The 24,302-nt window shown below is 46.0% G+C and overlaps 1 protein-coding gene across 1 annotated transcript in view; it reads right to left on the bottom strand.

The window, feature by feature from the left end:
- Positions 1-2,989: 2,989 nt before the first annotated feature.
- Positions 2,990-24,302, bottom strand: part of LOC139388152 (whirlin-like) — a 101,971-nt gene continuing 80,658 nt past the window's right edge. The window contains exons 5-11 of the mRNA XM_071134731.1: positions 15,533-15,745; positions 14,103-14,324; positions 10,747-10,818; positions 7,729-8,272; positions 7,351-7,517; positions 6,667-6,789; positions 2,990-3,462 (exon numbers count right to left, since the gene is read on the bottom strand). Of these exons, the coding sequence (XP_070990832.1) occupies positions 3,280-3,462; positions 6,667-6,789; positions 7,351-7,517; positions 7,729-8,272; positions 10,747-10,818; positions 14,103-14,324; positions 15,533-15,745 (1,524 nt within the window). The 3' untranslated portion in view covers positions 2,990-3,279. The remainder of the gene's footprint in view (positions 3,463-6,666; positions 6,790-7,350; positions 7,518-7,728; positions 8,273-10,746; positions 10,819-14,102; positions 14,325-15,532; positions 15,746-24,302) is intronic.

The raw sequence follows: 24,302 nt of genomic DNA, 5'->3' as shown, positions 1-24,302 counted from the left end.
GCTGGTCCACGTGAGTGTTCTGGGAGTGTGTCTCAGAGAGAGCTTCTGTAGCAGTTCCTTTTCCCCAATGCCTCATTACCACTTCTTAGGCTTGTAATTACTAGGTGACACAGGTCCCAGCAAGCCCTCTGCGCAAACACAAACACTAGCGTTGCCAGAGAGGGCAATTAAATCACAATCATCTCCATTACTCTTCACTTGAGGACACGATTGCAGAAAAGCGGAGCGATTAAGGGACAGTTACACTTTGAAGTATTCTTTTGTTTTAAGCATATAAGATTAGGTTTTTATAATTCATAGATTATCTTTATATATATATTTTTGTTGTATGTACATTTGTTCATTTGTACACATACAAAAACAAAATGGCATTGGAAAATGGTGTTTCCCCCTGCCTCTTCCTCTCTGCTGCAAGGATGACGAGCCTACGTCCCACCCTGTTCCCTATTTAGTGCACTACTTTTGACCAGGGCCCAAAGGGTTCTGGCCAAAGGTAGTGCACTATATCGGAATAGGGTGCCATTTGGGACACAGCTCGTGCCTCTAACGTGTGCGGTTGTCTCTCAGACTGACATGGATTAGGAGACACCGACCGCAGACTGACCACTGTAGGAGCACATCTTCAGCTAGAGCTCTAGTGCCGATGGCCTCATTGTCCAAGTGTCCAATTGAGATCCACAGAATGTAGCCACTAGCCAACACAGAAAGAGTGACAGCACATGAGATATAGATACACACAGGCAAGAGAAGGGATTGCTACAGGGAGTATCCCACAAACCAAGGTCACAAGGACGGTGGAAGTCCATGATCCATGGGAGAAATCTCGGTAACACTTTACTTGACACCCAGCGTCATAGCACGTTATGACACGGTCATTACCATGTCATAATATGTCATAACACTATCATGACACATATATTTAGACCTGTGTTGACATATATTGCGTTATTCTATGGCTGGTTATGACACCTACATAAGAGTGTTAAAACTCACATAACCTACCACACAAGGTAAAATATTCCATTACACCAAAGCCTACATGTCAACAGTATTTTTATATTGTAAACTCAGCAAAAAAATAAACATCCCTTTTTCAGAACAGTGTCTTTCAAACCCAAATAACTTCACATATCTTCATTGTAAAGGTTTTAAACACTGTTTCAATGAACCATAAACAATGAATGAACGTGCACCTGTGGAACGGTTGTTAAGACACAGCTAACAGCTTTCTACTGACTCTGAAAAACACCAAAAGAAAGATGCCCAGGGTCCCTGCTCATCTGCGTGAACGTGCCTTAGGCATGCTGCAAGGAGGCATGAGGACTGCAGATGTGGCCAGGGCAATACATTTCAATGTCCGTACTGTGAGATGCCTAAGACAGCTCTACAGGGAGACAGGACGGACAGCTGATCGTCCTCGCAGTGGCAGATCACTTGTAATAACACCTGCACAGGATCGGTACATCCGAACATCACACCTGCGGGACAGGTACAGGATGGCAACAACAACTGCCCGAGTTACACCAGGAACGCACAACCCCTCCATCAGTGCTCAGACTGTCCGCAACAGGCTGAGAGAGGCTGGACTGAGGGCTTGTAGGCCTGTTGTAAGGCAGGTCCTCACCAGACATCACCGGCAATAACGTAGCCTATGAGCACAAACCCACCGTCGCTGGACCAGACAGGACTGGCAAAAAGTGCTCTTCACTGACGACTCGCGGTTTTGTCTCACCAGGGGAGATGGTCGGATTTGCGTTTATCATCGAAGGAAAGCATCATCGGACTGAGCTTGTTGTCATTGCAGGCAATCTCAACGCTGTGTGTTACAGGGAAGACATTCTCCTCCCTCATGTGGTACCCTTCCTGTAGGCTCATCCTGACATGACCCTCCAGCATGGCCTCCAGCATGGCCAGCGAAGAGCCCGGATCTCAATCCCATTGAGCACGTCTGGGACCTGTTGGATCGGAGGGTGAGGGCTAGGACCATTCCCCCCAGAAATGTCTGGGAACTTGCAGGTGCCTGGGTGGAAGAGTGGGGTAACATCTCACAGCAAGAACTGGCAAATCTGGTGCAGTCCATGAGGAGGATATGCACTGCACTACTTAATGCAGCTGGTGGCCACACCAGATACTGACTGTTACTTTTGATTTTGATCCCCCCCTTGTTCAGGGACACATTATTCCATTTCTGTTAGTCACATGTCTGTGGAACTTGTTCAGTTTATGTCTCAGTTGTTGAATCTTATGTTCATACAAATATTTACACATGTTAAGTTTGCCGAAAATAAACGCAGTTGACAGTGAGAGAACGTTTATTTTTATGCTGAGTTTATATATTTTACTTTTAAATTACCATTGTTATTGCAAACATGTTGATGTCAGACATTCACCTACCCCAATGCTCTGTGGCTGATGACTGGGATGAATGAAGGAGCAGATTTCAGGAGCAGGACAAGACACCCTCTTATTGACTGATGACTGATATAAGGGCATGTAGGTGATAGGCCTATCTGGCTGATATGATTATGATGGTCGTAATGCTTCTTGACAGTGTCATAAAGTGTAATTTCTCAGTTCCAAGTAAAGTGATACAGGACGGTTTCAGAAACAAACTTTCAAACCAAAGGAAACTTCTTGGCAGGGAAAAAACTAATTTGAATAAATGTGGGTTTTGGCACTCTTATAACCAGCCATAAAACAACACAATATATATCACAACATGTGTAACCGTATGGGTCATGACAGTGTTATGACCATATTATGACAGTGTTATGACAAGTCATGTCAGCTGTTATGACATATTATGACATGGTTATGACAAGTCATGTCAGCTGTTATGACATATTATGACATGATTATGACAAGTCATGTCAGCTGTTATGACATATTATGACAAGTCATGTCAGCTGTTATGACATATTATGACATGGTTATGAATGTGTCATGTCAGCTGTTATGACATGGTTATGACATGGTTATGAATGTGTCATGAAACTGGCTGTCAAGTAAAATGTTACTGAAATCTCATGGGTGCAACTCAACTTAGAGTGCAACTGTATCCGCGTCTAGTAGTGTGGGCTTAAGCTTGAATTAAACTGAAGGATACTAAGGTGGAGGGACCAAGGGTAGTTGGTAGGTGAACCCATGCAAAATACAGTATGTAGGCCTATGCCACTTTGCCCCAACAGCCCCCCTCTCCTCTCTACCTCTGCTGTGCCTATACCTCGTCCCTTCTTTCTCCATGACAAGTCTCTCTCTCTCTACCTCCTCTACTTCCTCCTATAGCGCCACGTTGAACTCAGTGACCAGGAAGTCCACGTGGTCCCTCTCGTTGGTCTTGAAGGCCTCTGCGATGAGGCGTGCGGCGTCCCTGTGCTCCCGGCCCCTCAGGGAAACCCCGTTCACCTCCAGGATCACTTGACCCACCCGCAGCTGCCCGCAGTTATGCGCCGAACCGCCCCTCTGAGAGAAAGAGAGAGATTGGGGGAGAGCGAGAGAGAGGAAGACCAACAAAATGAGTGATGAAGAGAGCACAAACAGATGTCAAATGCTCGTTGGCAATTGGTCACCATTACAACTGCTAACGAACCAGGAAGCAAAAGGACCTTTGTGATCTCATCTCTCACCACAGTTCCAGTCCCTTAAATGCCATGCATTATCTGCATGATTATCACTATACGTTTTGTTATTTAGAGCATTATTGGTTCTCTTTTTTTACCGAGCCGGCCACAATTACCCCCGGCCACTGGAGCGACATGGAGATGCCTGTGATAGGGACTGCAGCAGCAGCAGCTCAGGGAGAGTGGTACGGAGTGATAGTGGCCGCAGCGGCGCCTTCACTCTACAGGGCTACTGGCCTGGAACGTTCACCACATCGTGACCTGGGAGACTGCAGCTACAAGAGGAAAACTAACGTTACTACTAAAATACTATTGTAGTGCTGTACAGGGCCCGGGGAGCACCAGACGGACCTAGGTATGATTCCCAAATGTATCATCCTGAATGAAGCAAACGTCTTAGGTGTTGTGAACGGTTGTGAATACTCTATATGTGCATACGTGTGAGTGTGGTGTGGTGTGAGTAAGCAATCGTTCAGGAATGTTGCTAGGGTATGATGTGAGCCCTGTTTACAGTCATTGATATGGCTTGTAGCTCTGAGTCTGCGTCCCAAGGATGTGCTTTGGTCAAAGGTAGTGCACTACATAGGAAACAAGGAGCCATTTGGGACGCATAGCTCCATAGGTGATTTCGAGCCAATTAACGCCCAGTCCTATATTAACCTCTCTGATAATGGCATGGGTTCTTCACTGGAACTACAGTGGAATGGGAGAGGTTGATTGGACCAACCGACCCCCCCCCCCCCAACCAATATCAATGCTGATGAGGCCGTGTCCCCTGTGACTGATTGTGGACACTGTGATATCATGGTAGGGGAGCGTGGCAGCGCCACGTTGATATGAAAATCAGCCTGGTTGGCGAGCACGCTCGGGTACCTTGTGCCGACTCCCAACTCCTAAGATAGTGAAAAGCGGAAAAAAACACATAAATAAAGAGAAAGGGGGGGATTAGACAAAAGAGAGGAGAGCGCGTCCATATATCATGGCTCATGCATTTTGTCTGTGCATTTCCATTACAGCCGTTGATGAGGAGAGCTACGGTCCCGGAATTAAAACCCACTCATGCCTGTCTGTCGCTAGCCCGCCTCTCTCTCTCTCTCTCTCTTCCTCCCCTATCTCCCCTTCTCTGCACCCTTTCTCAGTCCACGTCCCCTTTATTATTAACACACTGTATAACATATTCTGTTCTGTCTCTGTATATCTCTCACCCCTCCCTCCCTCTCTCCCGCTCCCTCTCTCCCTCTCCCTCTCTCCCTCTCTCCCTCTCTCCCTCTCTCCCTCTCCCTCTCTCCCTCTCTTGCTCTCTTTGATTTTGAATATGCTGATTTCCCAGCAAGAGCCTTTGTCGCTCTCCTCGCAATCAGTGGCTCTTTTATTTTTCATTAGCCTTTCACGCCATTCTCACCAAAGCATCTTTCGAGCTGGGGCTTTCAGTGGTTCACTGAACTCCAGAGAACAGCACAGCTCCCTCCCCAGCCCTCCTCTCTCCTCAGTCTTTATGCTAATCAATAGAGGCACAGACAAATCAGAGCAGAACAGAGCTAGAGCCAGACTCACTGTTATTACCCTCAGCTTCTTATAGCTGTGGCCTTCAGCCAAGGTGGCAACACTTTTATTCCACATAATGGTCAGTGCTCTCAGTGGATGTACTCTTTCAGGTAAAGGGAGAGAACATGCTCAACTTTTATCTTCTTGTGTAAACAAACGAAAGGGTGCTTGGAACAAAGCTAAAAACATTTTGATGTACTCTTAGAGTAATCCATTCATGTCAAGCACCTGGCAAGGTTTAAACATTTGGGGTATCTCAGATTGTTCTGGCAATTTTCACGTAGAAACTTCATTGGGAGGGAGGATGTTTGACCTGATTTTGATATTTTACCACTTTTTTTTATCATGATGAAAGGGGCCATTTTAGGCCCTTACCTCCTGTAACACCCTGTGATCCGAGAACTGTACACGATACAGACAACATCTTGGTGACGTTATACTGCTCTAACATATGCAGTATGTCTAGATTCGGAAATAGAAATGTTCACATTCATTTATTCAACATTAAATATATTAATAGTGACATCTCAAGAGTACAATTTTGGATTTTGTCTTTTTAAGACATTATTTGGAACAATATACGTACTCTACAAGTACATCACATTTCCAGAGAGGCTGGAAAGTTCTGATCCATTTTATGAGCACCACCATATTTGAGAGCACATAAGAAGCATAATGTCACCAAGATGTTGTCTGTTTCGTGTACAGTTCACAGATCATAGGGTCAAACAGAAGGTATGCATAGGCCTAAAATGGCCACTTTCATCATTAAAAAACATGTGTGAAACAAATGTACAAAGCCAATCAAAACATCCTTCCTCCCAATGACGTTTCTATGTCAGAATTGCCAGAACAATCCGAGAAACCAAAAATATTTTCGGGCCATCTTGAACTAGCCCCCAACAGACATCTTACCTCAGCCACAAGATCACACGGTTTATGTTCGACCCTGTTGCCATGGCTACTGCAATATTTGAATATAAACCCCTCCCTCTTTGCAGCAGTTTCTCGCTAGCATACCAACACATATGTGGAGCGGAAGGTAGCCTAGTGGTTCGAGAGGTTAGAGCATTGGGTCAGTAACCGAAAGGTGGCTAGTTTGAATCCCAGAGCCAACAAGTTGAAACATCTGTCGATGTGCCCTTGAGCAAGGCACTTAACCCTGATTGCTCCAGAATTGCCATTGAATGGCAGACCCTGGCTGTGACCCCACTCTCTGAGGGTGACACATTTCCAAGAAACACTTGTGTTCTGAAGGTTATAAACCTCTAAAAGCTCTGTTTGAGTTCTCTACTTCCAGCATGTAAACGCAGACTGATCTGACAGAGGCTGCGTTGCGTAGCCAGGTGTTGAAGAGGAGGCGGCACGGACCAATAACAGCGCAGAGTCGCAAAACAGTACCATGGTTGGATCATTTCTGACAGGTGCCGGGGATTGCCTGGCAAACTGTCATTTTGGAGATGACTTGAGATGGAGGGATGTTAGGCTGTTTGACACCCACCTGTATGGTGACGATGCGTGGCAGGGGCTGGCGTGTGTTGGCACCCCCTTCGATGGCGATGCCGAGGGTGCTGGCACTCTTTGCCACCCTCACTAGTGTGGAGGTGGGCTCCAAGAGACCCGGCTGCAAAAAGACAGAGAGAGAGAGGGTGGATAACATAACTCAGCTTTTTTACTCAAATATTCACCTTGGAGAGTCTGCCTGGTCTGACCATGTACACTTTTCTTTTGCACCTTTGTTACCTATTGGTCCACCCATTCAGTTTGGAACGAATCAACAATTTCCCTTCCACCCAACCACCAATCAGCAATAAGCATAAAGGGACAGGCAGAGGGCACGAGAGACCTCTACTGCAGTATGAGATATGATTGAATGGATGAGAAATCACTGAAAGGACACAGAAATGAGTCAATGAGCAAAGAAAGAAAAACTATGTGCACAAAAGAGAGAAGAAAACACAAAGAAATCACAGTTAGGATTGAGAACGAGCCCCAAGACAAAGGGAGAAGTGAAAGAAGACAACTTGGCTCTATTTCTCTTCTTGTCATTCTTGTCACTTTTGGCTCCCCCCCAACCATCCATCATCCATCCATTCATCCACCAATCCATCCAGTCAACCCTCCATCCATCTCCCTCTTTTCTCTCTCTGTGTCTTCACTCTTCCCGCTGGTGTGTCCTCCTCACCGGTTTGGAGGGGGTGTCCCCTCCTGCCCCCTGGGGATGTCGTGGGGGGCGTATGCGGCCGGGACGGGGACTGCTTTCCTTGCTGAAACGCCCTGACTCGCCAATGTCCACCCCACTGTCCTCGCTCAGCGTCTGTCCACTGTCTGACAGCTGGGACAGGTTGGCACCTGGGGGGTGGGGGGATGGGTGCAGGAGGTTAGAGACTGGCATAGGGACACACTCAGGTAGAAACACATACACCCATGAGTACACATAGACATGCACTTCCTCTTATTTGTGTAACCAATCCTTTGCGTCCAAATCAGCTCTCATGGTTTTCGGAGTCCAACTTCCAACCTCCTCCCTTCAGTAATCCTGGCTGTCCCCCATGCCTCTTACCTCGTGCCTGGGGGAGTGACCGCACCTCGTTGACATCAGACTCTGCATTGGGCCTATGGACCTCCACCATGACAAAGTGCTGTTTGTTGGAGCCAGGGGAGGACTTGTCCTGGCTGTGGGGAAGCGGAGGGGGTGCGAATGGGGCAGTGAGCGGCGGCGGAGGGGGTGGAGATGGAGAGGGGGCGGCAGGCTTGGTGGTCCTAGTAGGGGACTGGACTCGGGGGAAGGGGCCTATAGGGTGCTTGTTGACCATGGAGAGCTGGGCAGTTGCCATCTCCTCCTTAGGGGGGGCAGAGGGGTCCCTCTTAGGGGGGACTGAGGTATCCTTTTTATGGGGGACCTTGGGTGAGGAGGGGGGTCTATGCTCCCCCCTCTGGTCAATGGGGGGGTTACGGGAGGGGGCGGTGAAGTAGAGCCCGGAATGGGAGGATTCGGAGGAGGGAAGCTTTTTGACCTGGTCCCGTCTGCTGGGGCGTCTCTGCACCCCTGGGGGGGGTGGGGGTTTGAAGGTGGGGGGAGATTCGGACGTGGAGTGCACCTCATCCTAAGGTAAAAGGAGAACAAATAAATCACATTCCCCTCATCCCATAAAACACTCATATACTACAGCTCATCTCATCATTCCACACACACACACACACACACACACACACACACACACACACACACACACACACACACACACACACACACACACACACACACACACACACACACACACACACACACGCACACACACACACCACCACCAACTGTCACGCCTCAGAACTCAACACAACTGAATTAGTCAGGCCAGGACTCAGTTATGGTCTTTGTGTAACCTCAGGCTACACCTTCCCAGTCCGCGGCAACAAGCTCTCCCCTCCAACCAAAACCAACGGTGAAATGAACAACGAAAACAGCAACATGAGTGGCCAGAGAATGAATGAAGTGATTGGTGAAAATAAATAATAAGAGAAAGCAATCAGAACTAACACAAATATGTTCTGGCTGAATGGAGTTCAAGTGTTCTTAAGACTCTTCAGGTCTCTGCTTTCTGTGTCCCACATTACATCACCTTGGAACCAACACAACCTCCCATCAACATCGGTTACCGTTGCTCTGGTAACCGTGGTAGGTGATTATAGCTTTTACCTCAGGTGTCAAACAGAGAACTAGTTCCTCCTTAGTAAGGAGGGAGTAGGAGGAGGAACAGGAAGAGGGTGTGAACTAATATCTGTCTGTAAACAGACTCCTCCACAAGAAAGAAAGAAAGAAAGAAAGAAAGAAAGAAAGAAAGAAAGAAAGCTATATATATATATATATATACACATATTATGCTGTTTAATATACAGTGGGGAGAACAAGTATTTGATACACTGCCGATTTTGCAGGTTTTCCTACTTACAAAGCATGTAGAGGTCTGTAATTTTTTATCATAGGTACACTTCAACTGTGAGATGGAATCTAAAACAAAAATCCAGAAAATTACATTGTATGATTTTTAAGTAATTCATTTGCATTTTATTGCATGACATAAGTATTTGATCACCTACCAACCAGTAAGAATTCCGGCTCTCATAGACCTGTGTAGGACATCAGGGATAAAATTGTAGACCTGCACAAGGCTGGGATGGGCTACAGGACAATAGGAAAGCAGCTTGGTGAGAAGGCAACTACTGTTGGCGCAATTATTAGAAAATGGAAGAAGTTCAAGATGACGGTCAATCACCCTCGGTCTGGGGCTCCATGCAAGATCTCACCTCGTGGGACATCAATGATTATGAGGAAGGTGAGGGATCAGCCCAGAACTACACGGCAGGACCTGGTCAATGACCAGAAGAGAGCTGGGACCACAGTCTCAAAGAAAACCATTAGTAACACACTACGCCGTCATGGATTAAAATCCTGCAGCGCACGCAAGGTCCCCCTGCTCAAGCCAGCGCATGTCCAGGGCTGTCTGAAGTTTGCTAATGACCATCTGGATGATCCAGAGGAGGAATGGGAGAAGGTCATGTGGTCTGATGAGACAAAAATAGAGCTTTTTGGTCTAAACTCCACTCGCCGTGTTTGGAGGAAGAAGAAGGATGAGTACAACCCCAAGAACACTATCCCAACCGTGAAGCATGGAGGTGGAAACATCATTCTTTGGAGATGCTTTTCTGCAAAGGGGACAGGATGACTGCACCGTATTGAGGGGAGGATGGATTGGGCCATGTATCGCGAGATCTTGGCCGACAACCTCCTTCCCTCAGTAAGAGCATTGAAGATGGGTCGTGGCTGGGCCTTCCAGCATGACAACGACCCGAAACACACAGCCAGGGCAACTAAGGAGTGGCTCCGTAAGAAGCATCTCAAGGTCCTGGAGTGGCCTAGCCAGTCTCCAGACCTGAACCCAATAGAAAATCTTTGGAGGGAGCTGAAAGTCTGTATTGCCCAGCGACAGCTCCGAAACCTGAAGGATCTGGAGAAGGTCTGTATGGAGGAGTGGGCCAAAATCCCTGCTGCAGTGTGTGCAAACCTGGTCAAGAACTACAGGAAACCTATGATCTCTGTAATTGCAAACAAAGGTTTCTGTATCAAACATTAAGTTCTGCTTTTCTGATGTATCAAATACTTATGTCATGCAATAAAATTCAAAATAATTACTTAAAAATCATACAATGTGATTTCCTGGATTTTTGTTTTAGATTCCGTCTCTCACAGTTGAAGTGTACCTATAATAAAAATTACAGACCTCTACATGCTTTGTAAGTAGGAAAACCTGCAAAACACTTGTTTCCCCACTGTATATATACAGTTCTAGTCAAAGGTTTGGACACTACCTACTCATTCCAGTGTTTTTCTTTATTTTTACTATTTTCTACATTGGAGAAGAATAGTGAAGAAATCAGAACTATGATGTATGTATACTGTATATATATAAAACTGCATATCCGTTGTTTCCTCTCAGTCTTGTTGTTTTTTTCCCTAACCCTCCATCTTCTGCTCTGTCCATCTTAATGAGGTTGTGGGTCTGGGTCTTACTGCAAGGCTCACCAGAGATATGTCAGGCAGCGCATCCAGACTCTCCTGAGTATCCCCCCCATTACTCTCCACCGTACTGTCATTCTGAGAGAGAGAGAGAGAGAGAGAGAGAGAGAGAGAGTAAGAGAGCGGAAAAGAGAGAGGGGGGAGGGGAGAGAAAGAGAGAGAGGGAGAGAGAGAGAGAGAGAGAGACGAGGGGATAGAGAGACAGAGAAAGAGAGTATGGGGAGAAAGAGAGAGAGAGAGAGACGAGGGGATAGAAAGAAGAAAGACAGGGAGAGAGCAAGAGAGGAGGGAGAACGAGGGAGCGTACGTGAACAGATGACAAACACAGCTGCTTGTTTATCCCAAAGCAAATGTTGATCCAAATTGCATTTCGTAGGAGTTGCTCCATCTCTCCGTGGGAGGAAAAATAACTCAATATCATTCTAAATCTACCTTCCAATCTCAAAGTTTTGGGAGGTAGATATAGAACAAACACACACCTCTTTACCTCTGTATCGCACCTTCAAATCTCTATGCTTGGAACGCAATACCACAGGTGGGTATTCGGCACAGACACACGGCACACAACCAAAAGTGCAAACACACGAATTGAAACCAAAGATATCTGCATGGTGTTGTTCACTGTTAGTGAGTTCAAAGCAGCAGTGCCCTTCATTAAACTCTACCTGTACCAAAACAAAACCCTACTAATTATACACTCACTATCGGCACGGGGATTACTTACCTCCATCTATCTTGCACATGTGCATGGTGAGAGGAAGCTGTTAATTTATATGTGTTTGTGTGTGACAGAGAGAGTGAGAGAGAGAGTGTGTGTGTGTGTGAATGCACACGCATGTGATCAGCTGTCAGTGTGTGTATGTGATTGGGTTTGTGACTGTACACCTCATTTTGTGTCTAGTTGATAAATCCAATGTTTGTGATCCCCCAGACTCACTAATCTCTCCAAAACAGTAGCAGCAGCATTCAACTGTGACTCAAACATAAACAACTATAAGGTGGGCCACAGTCCAGACCACACACATGCACATGCACATGCACACGCACACACAAACACATATACACACGAACACACACACACGCATATACACACATACAGGTCTGGAGGTCTGGCCTTGTCCATGGTGTACTATGGTAAGACAGCTGCAGCTTATCTCAACTGTCCAGAGTGTATTGAGTCTGTGTATCTGTGTGTGTGTGCATATGTGTGTGTGTGTGTGTGTGTGTGTTTGCACATGCCTTGGTGTGTGTGTGTACGTGAATGCCTGTGTGTTTGTTTGAGTGTGTGTGTGACATAGCTAGCTGGTTAATAGTGTTGTTCTCTGGTTTGCGCCCCAGAAGGAGACATCAATAGTGGACAGTCTGACTGTCTGTAATTACTCCGGCAGAAACAATGTGTGTGTATGCACTGCGAATAGGGAAACACATACACACACATGCATGCAAGCACACACCAGAATGCATGCTCATGTATGACGAACCTACGCACACTCACATGCGCACATACACAGACACGCACACACATCAACACACACAGTCTTGTTTTACTAACCTTGTGGGTGGACACACAATTCAAAATCCTATTTTCCCTATCCCCTAACCCTAAACCTAACCTTAACCCTACACCTAACCCTAACTCCTAACCCTAACCCTAACCCTAACCCCAAAACCTAACCTTAACCCTACACCTAACCTTAACCCTACACCTAACTCATAAACCTAACCTTTAACCCCTAACCCTAACCCTAATTCTAACCGTAACACTAATTATAACCTTAACCCTAAACCCCGTAGAAATAGCCTTTTTCATGGTGGGAACCGGCAAAACGTCCCCAATTTGTAATTTTTTTTGGTCCCCACAAGTATATGTCCACACACATACAACACACACAGGGATACACAGAAATGTCCAAAGGACAGTCACATCAACAGAAAAAGTTATATCCATTGTCTTTATGCAACCTGACAAATGAATGCAGACTAAAGCACTCCAAACTGTATTCACTTCAAAATTAGAGGCAGAGAATCACTGCAAATGGATGTAAAATAAGAAAATTGGCAACAACTCCTACCTCCATCATATCTATCAACCACAGCAGTCTTTCCTGGGGGTTTGAAAAGGGAGGGGGGAGTCGGGGTTAAACGGAGGAAGTTTCTAGATAAATACGTCTCTTTCATCTCTAGTGAAGGGTTTAGGCCAGGGTTTAAAAAAAACATGTGGGCCTCCCAGGTAGCGCAGTGGTCTAGGGCAATGCATCGCAGCGCTAGCTGAGCCACCAGAGACTCTGGGTTCGCGCCCAGGCTCTGTCGCAGCCGGCCGCGACTGGGAGGTCCGTGGGGCGACGCACAATTGCCGTCGTCCTGGTTAGGGAGGGTTTGGCCGGTAGGGATATCCTTGTCTCATCGCACACCAGCGACTCCTGTGGCGGGCCGGGCGCAGTGCACGCTAACCAAGGTCGCCAGGTGCACGGTGTTTCCTCCGACACATTGGTGTGGCTGGCTTCCGGGTTGGATGCGCGCTGTGTTAAGAAGCAGTGCGACTTGGTTGGGTTGTGTATCGGAGGACGCATGACTTTCAACCTTCGTCTCTCCCGAGCCCGCACGGGAGTTGTAGCGATGAGACAAGATAGTGACAATTGAATACCACGAAATTGGGGAGAAAAGGGGGTAAAATAAAAAATATAAAAAATACATGTGGAATTTTCATTGTTGGACATAAAAGACTGTAAAACACCAGAAAATCAGCCCCAAGTGATTTTAATTTAAGAAATCTGTTCCCAAGTATTCCCACGCATAATAGAGAGACGTGACATTATACCATGTCGGCAATTGGCAAGGTTTGAAATAATTATATTTCAGTCTACATATTGCAGAAAAAAATCGGCCCACGGCTGGATCTAGTTAATGATCCCTGGTTTAGGCCCTTTCCAACTCAGCAGGGGCACAGTGCTCTCATGCCTGACGATGTCCCAAATGGCACCCTATTCCCTAGTTAGAGCACTACCTTTTAAGAGTCCTGGTCAAAAGTAGTGTACTATATAGGGAATAGAGTGGCATTTGTGACATAGCACCTCTGTCCTGCAGAAACCCTTGTCCTTGCCCCATGCACTCCGAGGAACGATATGTCATCCTAACAGCTCTATCCTCTACAACTCATCAAACAGGGACACCTTCAAATCGGTCTGCTTCGAGACAAATGTGACACCTAAAAATGAAGAGTGACTCAGACTCTCACAGACATACAGACAGACGGATGGACAGACGGCCAGACGGACACGGCAGCCTGACAGACAGACAAACATAGCTAGCCAGAGACAGAGCCAGACAGACAGTTTGGGTCCACTGCGGCCCAGCCTTCCTACCCGTGCTGAGCTGAGGGTGGTGGAGGTCATGTAGCTGGCTGACGAGGAGGCCAGGGTATCTGGGTAGGAAACCATGGAGAGGGAGTCAGGGTGGAGGGCGGCCGCACTGGCACCCCCCTGCCGGGCCTTCAAAGCCTGGATCTCACGGCGCAGCACCATCCCATCGAAACGCTCCAGATCCTGGGGTGTCACCAGGCCACGCACCTCTGATAGCAGGGAGAACTAAGAGGAGGGTTGGGGGAGGGGAGGGAGACAGGGTTATAGGGAGCTATAACATGCATCAGGAGACCATGCGGAATGAAGACTGCAACAAAACAACACTGTTTAAAGCACTTTACCAATTGTGAATTCAATACATTTGATAAATCATTGTTTTATATGAGGTGCAGGGCAAGGGCATTGACAGAAAGACAAGTGGCTTTCTAATAAACTGAGAAAAACAGATGTCTGAGCAACCACAAAAGCCTTAACATAAATCACGGAAAGTCTCACAAAACTTGCCATTCAAGTGATGGATGTACAGAGAAAAGGCAAGCAATCACCATAAGCACTACGAGTGAGGGAACACAAGAACCCAACACACGATGCACCTCACAACAACAGACACACGCAAAACACATCGGAATTTGTCTTTCTGTTTCTTGCACACATGTATGCACACACAATTCTAAGTCTCTCTCTCTTTCTCGGTCTCTCTGTCTCGGTCTCTCTCTCTGTCTCGGTCTCTCTCTCTGTCTCGGTCTCTCTCTCTTTGTCGCGGTCTCTCTCTCTGTCTCGGTCTCTCTCTCTGTCTCGGTCTCTCTCTCTGTCTCGGTCTCTCTCTCTGTCTCGGTCTCTCTCTCTTTGTCGCGGTCTCTCTCTGTCTCGGTCTCTCTCTCTGTCTCGGTCTCTCTCTCTGTCTCGGTCTCTCTCTCTGTCTCGGTCTCTCTCTCTGTCTCGGTCTCTCTGTCTCAGTCTCTCTCTCTGTCTCGGTCTCTCTGTCTCGGTCTCTCTCTCTCTCTCTCGGTCTCTCTCTCTGTCTCGGTCTCTCTCTCTGTCTCGGTCTCTCTCTCTGTCTCGGTCTCTCTCTCTGTCTCGGTCTCTCTTGCTCTGTCTCAGTCTCTCTCTCTCTCTCTCTCTCTCTCTGTCTCTGTCTCTGTCTCTCTGTCTCGGTCTCTTTCTCTCTCTCTGTCTCGGTCTCGGTCTCTCTCTCTGTCTCGGTCTCTCTCTCTGTCTCTCTCTGTCTCCGTCTCTCTCTCTCTCGGTCTCTCTCTCTCTCTCGGTCTCTCTCTTTCTCGGTCTCTCTCTTTCTCGGTCTCTCTCTTTCTCGGTCTCTCTCTCTCGCTCTTTCTCTGAAACACACGCACGCACACACACACACACAAACAAAAGATACCCACCCACACACACACACCCGCCCCACGCTGTGTCTCCACAATCACAATCCTCACCTTGGCGTGTGTGTTGAGCAGTTCAAACAGGGCCATGACCAGCTGCTCCACCCCTATGTGTCCGTCTCGGTACTCCTCCACGTAGTAGCCCATGGTCTGCCTCTCTGTCTCCGTCAGCAGGTGGCGGGCCTGCTCCTCCAGCATGGCTCTGCTCTGGTTCACCAGGCTGGACAGGGTCACCTGGGAGCCCGCCACACCCTTATAGAACACCGGCTGGAAGGGGAGGGGGGAGAGGAGGATGGGGTGAGGAGGGTCGGAAAAGGGACAAGGTGAGAGAGAAAGTGTGTGGGTGTGTGTGGGTGAGAAGTAGGAAGGTGACACAGGCGAGACCAGAGGTGAGAGGGGAGGTGTGTGTCAGGCAGGAAATGAGAAATGAGAAACAAAGGGACAGAAAAAGAACAAAGGGAGAGAAATCATGTACATGCATTTGTCATTGCTCATCATCCATCCATCCATCCCACCCACAGCTGGCGTGGAGGGGCCAGAGTACATCAGTCTAACACTGGGCACTAAGGCTCTCATCTCTTCCACAGAACCACAGCCTACTCTATGCAACTGCCCTTCTCATATGCCACTGCCAGCTCAGCCAATCCAATCAATTCACTCAGCGATGGCACCACGGCACTTGAGAACCAGATGTCCTGTCTTTCTCCCTCTCTTCCTATCTCTCTCTCTCCTCGCTCTTCCTTGTCCTGTCTTTCTCCCTCTCTTCCTATCTCTCTTTCTCTCGCTCTTCCTTGTCCTGTCTTTCTCCCTCTCTTCCTATCTCTCTCTCCTCGCTCTTCCTTGTCCTGTCTTTCTCCCTCTCTTCCTATCTCTCTTTCTCTCGCTCTTCCTTGTCCTGTCTTTCTCCCTCTCTTCCTATCTCTCTTTCTCTCGCTCTTCCTTGTCCTGTCTTTCTCCCTCTCTTCCTATCTCTCTTTCTCCTCGCTCTTCCTTGTCCTGTCTTTCTCCCTCTCTTCCTATCTCTCTTTCTCTCGCTCTTCCTTGTCCTGTCTTTCTCCCTCTCTTCCTGTCTCTCTTTCTCTCGCTCTTCCTTGTCCTGTCTTTCTCCCTCTCTTCCTATCTCTCTCTCTCCTCGCTCTTCCTTGTCCTGTCTTTCTCCCTCTCTTCCTATCTCTCTCTCCTCGCTCTTCCGTCTTTCTCCCTCTCTTCCTATCTCTCTTTCTCTCGCTCTTCCTTGTCCTGTCTTTCTCCCTCTCTTCCTATCTCTCTTTCTCCTCGCTCTTCCTTGTCCTGTCTTTCTCCCTCTCTTCCTATCTCTCTTTCTCCTCGCTCTTCCTTGTCCTGTCTTTCTCCCTCTCTTCCTATCTCTCTTTCTCTCGCTCTTCCTTGTCTCTTCCTTGCTCTTCCTTGTCCTGTCTTTCTCCCTCTCTTCCTATCTCTCTTTCTCTCGCTCTTCCTTGTCCTGTCTTTCTCCCTCTCTTCCTATCTCTCTTTCTCTCGCTCTTCCTTGTCCTGTCTTTCTCCCTCTCTTCCTATCTCTCTTTCTCTCGCTCTTCCTTGTCCTGTCTTTCTCCCTCTCTTCCTATCTCTCTTTCTCTCGCTCTTCCTTGTCCTGTCTTTCTCCCTCTCTTCCTATCTCTCTTTCTCTCGCTCTTCCTTGTCCTGTCTTTCTCCCTCTCTTCCTATCTCTCTTTCTCTCGCTCTTCCTTGTCCTGTCTTTCTCCCTCTCTTCCTATCTCTCTTTCTCTCGCTCTTCCTTGTCCTGTCTTTCTCCCTCTCTTCCCATCTCTCTTTCTCTCGCTCTTCCTTGTCCTGTCTTTCTCCCTCTCTTCCTATCTCTCTCTCGCCTCGCTCTTCCTTGTCCTGTCTTTCTCCCTCTCTTCCTATCTCTCTTTCTCTCGCTCTTCCTTGTCCTGTCTTTCTCCCTCTCTTCCTATCTCTGTTTCTCTCGCTCTTCCTTGTCCTGTCTTTCTCCCTCTCTTCCTATCTCTCTTTCTCTCGCTCTCTGTATCTCCTCACAAACAGCTTTTCTTTAATGAACTCCTTAATCAAAGACACCACTTCAAAGTCACCAGCCGAAAGGCTGTGTGTAAGAGAGAGAAAGAGAAAAAAAGATGGGGAGAGGGAGAGAAGAGAGTGAAAGAGGAAAGAGAGAGAGAGAGAGATATGGGGAGAGAGAGTGATAGAGAGAGGGGAGGGAAGGAGAGAGGGGCAACTCACTCTCCTCCCCCCCGCCCCAGACTCCTCATCCCAAACTCTTAACCACTCTCATTCGTCTGAGTTAGCCACCAGGTCTGGAGGAGTGAGGTGTTGCAACCTTTGCCAAACGTAAGTCCCCAAGGTGAAGCCACACTTAGTCCGTATCCCAATTAACTCTTACAACATACATTTACCTGAAAAAAGTGAATTTACCTTGAAAAGTGCACATTGGTTGTGTCCCAAATGGCACCCTATTCCCCATAGAGCCCTGGGCAAAAGTAGTGCACTATGTAGGGAATAGGGTGCCATTTGGGACACAACCTGAGAGTATAGTTCAAACCTACAAGGTATAAGAACAATCAATACCTTAATGACAACTTATTTGATGGTTGTTAGGACATGTGACGCCAACGATAATAATGAAAGAGATTAGCCTCTGAGACCCAGTTCTAACCTGTACCCCATGTTAAACTAAGACTCAGATCTAACCTGTATCCCATGTTAAACTAAGACTCACAGGCTGACTACATAATTCGTGTCACGTGCGCGAGTGTTGCAAAATACATTTAAAAATCTATATTATTCAATTATTGCACCCACACTGCTCGCGCGCCAATGAGCGTCTGCATTGCCATGGGCTAAAATAGAAGTCAGTTCTATTTGTGACGCAGATCGCGTTGCAAGTCCTGCCTCTCCCATCTCCTCATTGGTTTATAGAAGCAGGTACTGTGGCGGAAGAATCAGAATTAGCTGTGTAACATAGATAATTAAGATGTCTTATCTGCATAATATGCTTATGTGATATACTTGTTATTAGAATGTACCCTTCGGACTCTGGTGATGGCAGATGCACTTCTTCCCTCAGCTGGGGCTCAGTCACCTGGGGCCCAGAGACTCCATTGGCATTGGGGGATGTGTGTGGTAGTGTCTGGAACCATTGTATGTCATCTCTGATGTTGCACCTATCCTGGGTTAGTGTATGACCTAGAGGCTCACTCCCCTCAGTGAGCTTGTCCAGGAGTGGGGTCAAGAAGGAGTTTTACATGAGATGGGTGTATCTGGAGTTGACAATTGATTTATGCCATTGGATGAGTTGGTGGTTTTGTGCTATGAAGTACCAGGATTGAGATCGGAACCTCGTCTTAGGGACCAAACTGAACGATAATTTATAGCGAATGCTATCTGGCTACGGGATACACCTTTCTGTCACGTTCTGACCTTGATTTCCTTTGTTTTGTATTTATTTAGTATGGTCAGGGCGTGAGTTGGGTGGGCAGTCTGTTGGTTTTTCTATGTTTTGGGGCATTTCTATGTTTTCGGCCTAGTATGGTTCTCAATCAGAGGCAGGTGTCATTAGTTGTCTCTGATTGAGAATCATACTTAGGTAGCCTGGGTTGCACTGTTTGTTTGTGGGTGATTGTCTATGTTGATGGCTTGTTTCAGCACAGTCCATATGATTAGCTTCACGGTTGTTATTTTGTTTACTGGTTTTGTATAGTGTTCAATGTTCACTACTTTCTTTATTAAAGATTGACCATGGACACTTACCACGCCGCGTATTGGTCCTCAGATCCTTTTCGCCTCTCCTCTTCAGATGAAGAGGAGGACGGCCGTGACACTTTCTCATTTAAAAAGTCTCACCTTGTGACCCGTTCAAAACATCTGTGGTTTGTTATGTCGACTAGGGGGTGGATCTTTGTAATAGAAGATCTCAGTAGCCTTTGTGTTGCCGCTCTCAACGGATCATCAGAAACAGTGATTCGTCGACAAGCCATTGCAAAGCTCTCACTATTAAAGATTTAGTTTAAGTATGACTCTGACTTGTGTAATAAGTTGGTCTCTCCTCATTTGATAGCAAAGAAATTAACCACCACAGTACCCACGTGCCATCTCCTCATTGTTTATACCCATGTGGGTGACTGAAAGACGAACGAGGTCGGTGGCGGTAATGCACCTAACTTATGAAAGTTGCCAATCGCAATATAAAGTCAAGAGAAGAAAAAGCCTAGAAGGAGGAGAGATGACTAGAAATGATTCGGTTGACCGTTCTATGTGTGGATTAATTGTCGGAGTAGAGGACCTTGGGCATTTCAGGTAAATAACAACTCAATGTTTATATATCAGGACAAATTAGCTAGCAACACCAAGCTATCTAAATAGGACAAATTAGCTAGCAAGTGCCAGCTAGCTGGCCAAATTGCCATGAACATTTAATGCTTTTCGACCTGTCCTCAAATTAATGTAATTGGTTCAGAGTTTGTTTCGATATTTTAACCTGCATGTCGTGATCACGTTTAGTGTGGGGGGACAAAATAAATGTATGCACGAAGGCGCACGATGGTGCACGTGCACAGCCGGTTTGGGTTCCGTGTCAGATGTAACCTGTATCCCATGTTAAACTAAGATTCAGATCTAACCTGTATCCCATGTTAAACTAAGACGCAGATCTAACCTGTATCCCATGTTAAACTAAGACTCAGATCTAACCTGTATCCCATGTTAAACTAAGACTCAGATCTAACCTGTATCCCATGTTAAACTAAGACCCATTAATTCCTAATTAATCAAATACTACAATGGCCAGTGTGCTGCTGGATTCTGTCTGCATGCCAAATGGCACCCTATTCCCTATGTGGTGCACTACTTTTGACCGGGGCCCATAGAGTTCTGGTCAAATCTGACCCCATTCCAATGACTACCCAGAGACAGGGATAGGACCAAAACAAGACAAGACGAGATAGAAACCAGACAGGTCCAATTCACACCACTGCACTGTCTAGCACTCTGTTGTAGATCAATGTTGTAGATCAATGTAGATCAATGCCCTTTGATAGTAGGATCAAAGTGCTTATATTCAACTTTATGACACTGCTTCCAGGGCCGTAAATACAGTGCCTTGCGAAAGTATTCGGCCCCCTTGAACTTTGCGACCTTTTGCCACATTTCAGGCTTCAAACATAAAGATATACAACTGTATTTATTTGTGAAGAATCAACAACAAGTGGGACACAATCATGAAGTGGAACGACATTTATTGGATATTTCAAACTTTTTTAACAAATCAAAAACTGAAAAATTGGGCGTGCAAAATTATTCAGCCCCCTTAAGTTAATACTTTGTAGCGCCACCTTTTGCTGCGATTACAGCTGTAAGTCGCTTGGGGTATGTCTCTATCAGTTTTGCACATCGAGAGACTGATTTTTTTTCCCATTCCTCCTTGCAAAACAGCTCGAGCTCAGTGAGGTTGGATGGAGAGCATTTGTGAACAGCAGTTTTCAGTTCTTTCCACAGATTCTCGATTGGATTCAGGTCTGGACTTTGACTTGGCCATTCTAACACCTGGATATGTTTATTTTTGAACCATTCCATTGTAGATTTTGCTTTATGTTTTGGATCATTGTCTTGTTGGAAGACAAATCTCCGTCCCAGTCTCAGGTCTTTTGCAGACTCCATCAGGTTTTCTTCCAGAATGGTCCTGTATTTGGCTCCATCCATCTTCCCATCAATTTTAACCATCTCCCTGTCCCTTCTGAAGAAAAGCAGGCCCAAACCATGATGCTGCCACCACCATGTTTGACAGTGGGGATGGTGTGTTCAGCTGTGTTGCTTTTACGCCAAACATAATGTTTTGCATTGTTGCCAAAAAGTTCAATTTTGGTTTCATCTGACCAGAGCACCTTCTTCCACATGTTTGGTGTGTCTCCCAGGTGGCTTGTGGCAAACTTTAAACAACACTTTTTATGGATATCTTTAAGAAATGGCTTTCTTCTTGCCACTCTTCCATAAAGGCCAGATTTGTGCAATATACGACTGATTGTTGTCCTATGGACAGAGTCTCCCACCTCAGCTGTAGATCTCTGCAGTTCATCCAGAGTGATCATGGGCCTCTTGGCTGCATCTCTGATCAGTCTTCTCCTTGTATGAGCTGAAAGTTTAGAGGGACGGCCAGGTCTTGGTAGATTTGCAGTGGTCTGATACTCCTTCCATTTCAATATTATCGCTTGCACAGTGCTCCTTGGGATGTTTAAAGCTTGGGAAATCTTTTTGTATCCAAATCCGGCTTTAAACTTCTTCACAACAGTATCTCGGACCTGCCTGGTGTGTTCCTTGTTCTTCATGATGCTCTCTGCGCTTTTAACGGACCTCTGAGACTATCACAGTGCAGGTGCATTTATACGGAGACTTGATTACACACAGGTGGATTGTATTTATCATCATTAGTCATTTAGGTCAACATTGGATCATTCAGAGATCCTCACTGAACTTCTGGAGAGAGTTTGCTGCACCGAAAGTAAAGGGGCTGAATAATTTTGCACGCCCAATTTTTCAGTTTTTGATTTGTTAAAAAAGTTTGAAATATCCAATAAATGTCGTCCCACTTCATGATTGTGTCCCACTTGTTGTTGATTCTTCACAACAAAAATACAGTTTTATATCTTTATGTTTGAAGCCTGAAATGTGGCAAAAGGTCGCAAAGTTCAAGGGGGCCGAATACTTTCACAAGGCACTGTACATATAAGGACACCCCGATCCGGACCTCAGCGATTTTAGAGGGGGGGCTCAGTCTTAACTTCCTCTTGAGGGCCAGAATGATAGAATACACAGGGATCGTTTATGCATCAGCAGTTTTCCTCTTGTTATATGTCACTCACTCAATTAGCCCATGGCAGTATCATTTTTTGATACAGTTGAAGTTTACATACACTTAGGTTGGAGTCATTAAAACTCAGTTTTTTAACCACTCCCCAAATTTCTTGTTAACAAACTATAGTTTTGGTAAGTTGGTTAGGACGTGTACTTTGTGCATGACACAAGTCATTTTGCAACAATTTTTACAGACAGATTATTTCACTGTATCACAATTCCAGTGGGTCAGAAGTTTAAATACACTAAGTTGGCTGTGCCTTTAAACAGCTTGGAAAATTCCCGAAAATGATGTCATGGCTTTAGAAGCTTCTGATAGGCTAATTGACATCATTTGAGTCAATTGGAGGTGTACCTGTGGATGTATTTCAAGGCCTACCTTCAAACTCAGTGCCTCTTTTCTTGACCTCATGGGAAAATCAAAAGAAATCAGCCAAGACCTCAGAAAAAACATTGTAGACCTCCACAAGTCTGGTTCATCATCGGGAGCAATTTCCAAACGCCTGAAAGTACCACGTTCATCTGTACAAACAATAGTACGCAAGTATAAAAACCATGGGACCATGCAGTCGTCATACCGCTCAGGAAGGAGATGCGTTCTGTCTCCTAGAGATGAACGTACTTTGGTGTGAAAAGTGCAAATCAATGCCAGAACAACAGCAAAGGACCTTGTGAAGATGCTGCAGGAAACAAGTACAAAGTATCTATATCCACAGTAAAACGAGTCCAATATCGACATAACCTGAAAGGCCGCTCAGCAAGGAAGAAGCCACTGCTACAAAACCGCCATAAAAAAGCCAGACTACAGTTTGTGACTGCACATGGGGACAAAGATCGTACTTTCTGGAGAAATCTGGTGAAACAAATATAGAACTGTTGGGCCATAATGACCATTGTTATGTTTGGAGGAAAAAGGGGGAGGCTTACAAGCCGAAGAACACCATCCCAACTGGGAAGCACGGGGGTGGCAGCATCATGTTGTGGGGGTGCTTTGCTGCAGGAGGGACTGGTGCACTTCACAAAATAGATGGAATCATGAGGCGGGAAATTATGTGGATATATTGAAGCAACTTGGTCGCAAATTTGTCTTCCAAATGGACAATGACCCTAAGCATACTTCCAAAGTTGTGGTAAAATGGCTTAAGGACAACAAAGTCAAGGTATTGGAGTGGCCATCACAAAGCCCTGACCTCATTCCTATAGAAAATTTGTGGGCAGAACAGAAAAAGCATGTGCGAGCAAGGAGGCCTACAAACCTGACTCAGTTACATCAGCTCTGTCAGGAGGAATCGGCCAAAATTCACCCAACTTATTGTGGGAAGCTTGTGGAAGGCTACCCGAAACATTTGACCCAAGTTAAACAATTTAAAGGCAATGCTACCAAATACTAATTGAGTGTATATAATCTTCTGACCCACTGGGAATGTGATGAAAGAAATAAAAGCTGAAATAAATAATTCACTCTACTATTATTCTGACATTTCACATTCTTAAAATAAAGTGGTGATCCTAACTGACCTAAAACAGGGTATTCTTACTAGGATTAAATGTCAGGAATTGTGAATTTTTTTGTTTAAATGTATTTGGCTAAGGTGTATGTAAACTTCCGACTTCAACTGTAGTTAAATTAGTCTAGTTAGTCTAGAAAGCCATCTAAACTTGTAGTAATCATAGCGAATTACCGACCGGGCATGGAGGGTACATGCCCATGGGCCCTGACCTCTAGGGGTGCCCCATTGATTTTGATATCATATTAACATGACATCTCATGGAACAATTTGTAGAATTACAGGAAATTAGCTTAGAAACTGCAACAAATTATCCCCAGCCCATGGCAAAAAGTGTGTTTTTATCGTACTTTTTCTGCTAACAGATCCTACTGTACGTATTAAATTATAGTTTTTAATCCCAGTGCTGAGTTATTGTGAGTTCATTTGTAGCAGCTAATTATATAGCTAATAGGCTAGATGTTTGTTGATCG

The sequence above is a fragment of the Oncorhynchus clarkii genome, chromosome 29, assembly GCF_045791955.1.
Source record: "Oncorhynchus clarkii lewisi isolate Uvic-CL-2024 chromosome 29, UVic_Ocla_1.0, whole genome shotgun sequence".
Lineage (NCBI taxonomy): Eukaryota > Metazoa > Chordata > Actinopteri > Salmoniformes > Salmonidae > Oncorhynchus > Oncorhynchus clarkii.
The sequence above is the reverse complement of the archived record's forward strand: the minus strand, read 5'-3'. Positions and strand labels throughout refer to the sequence as shown.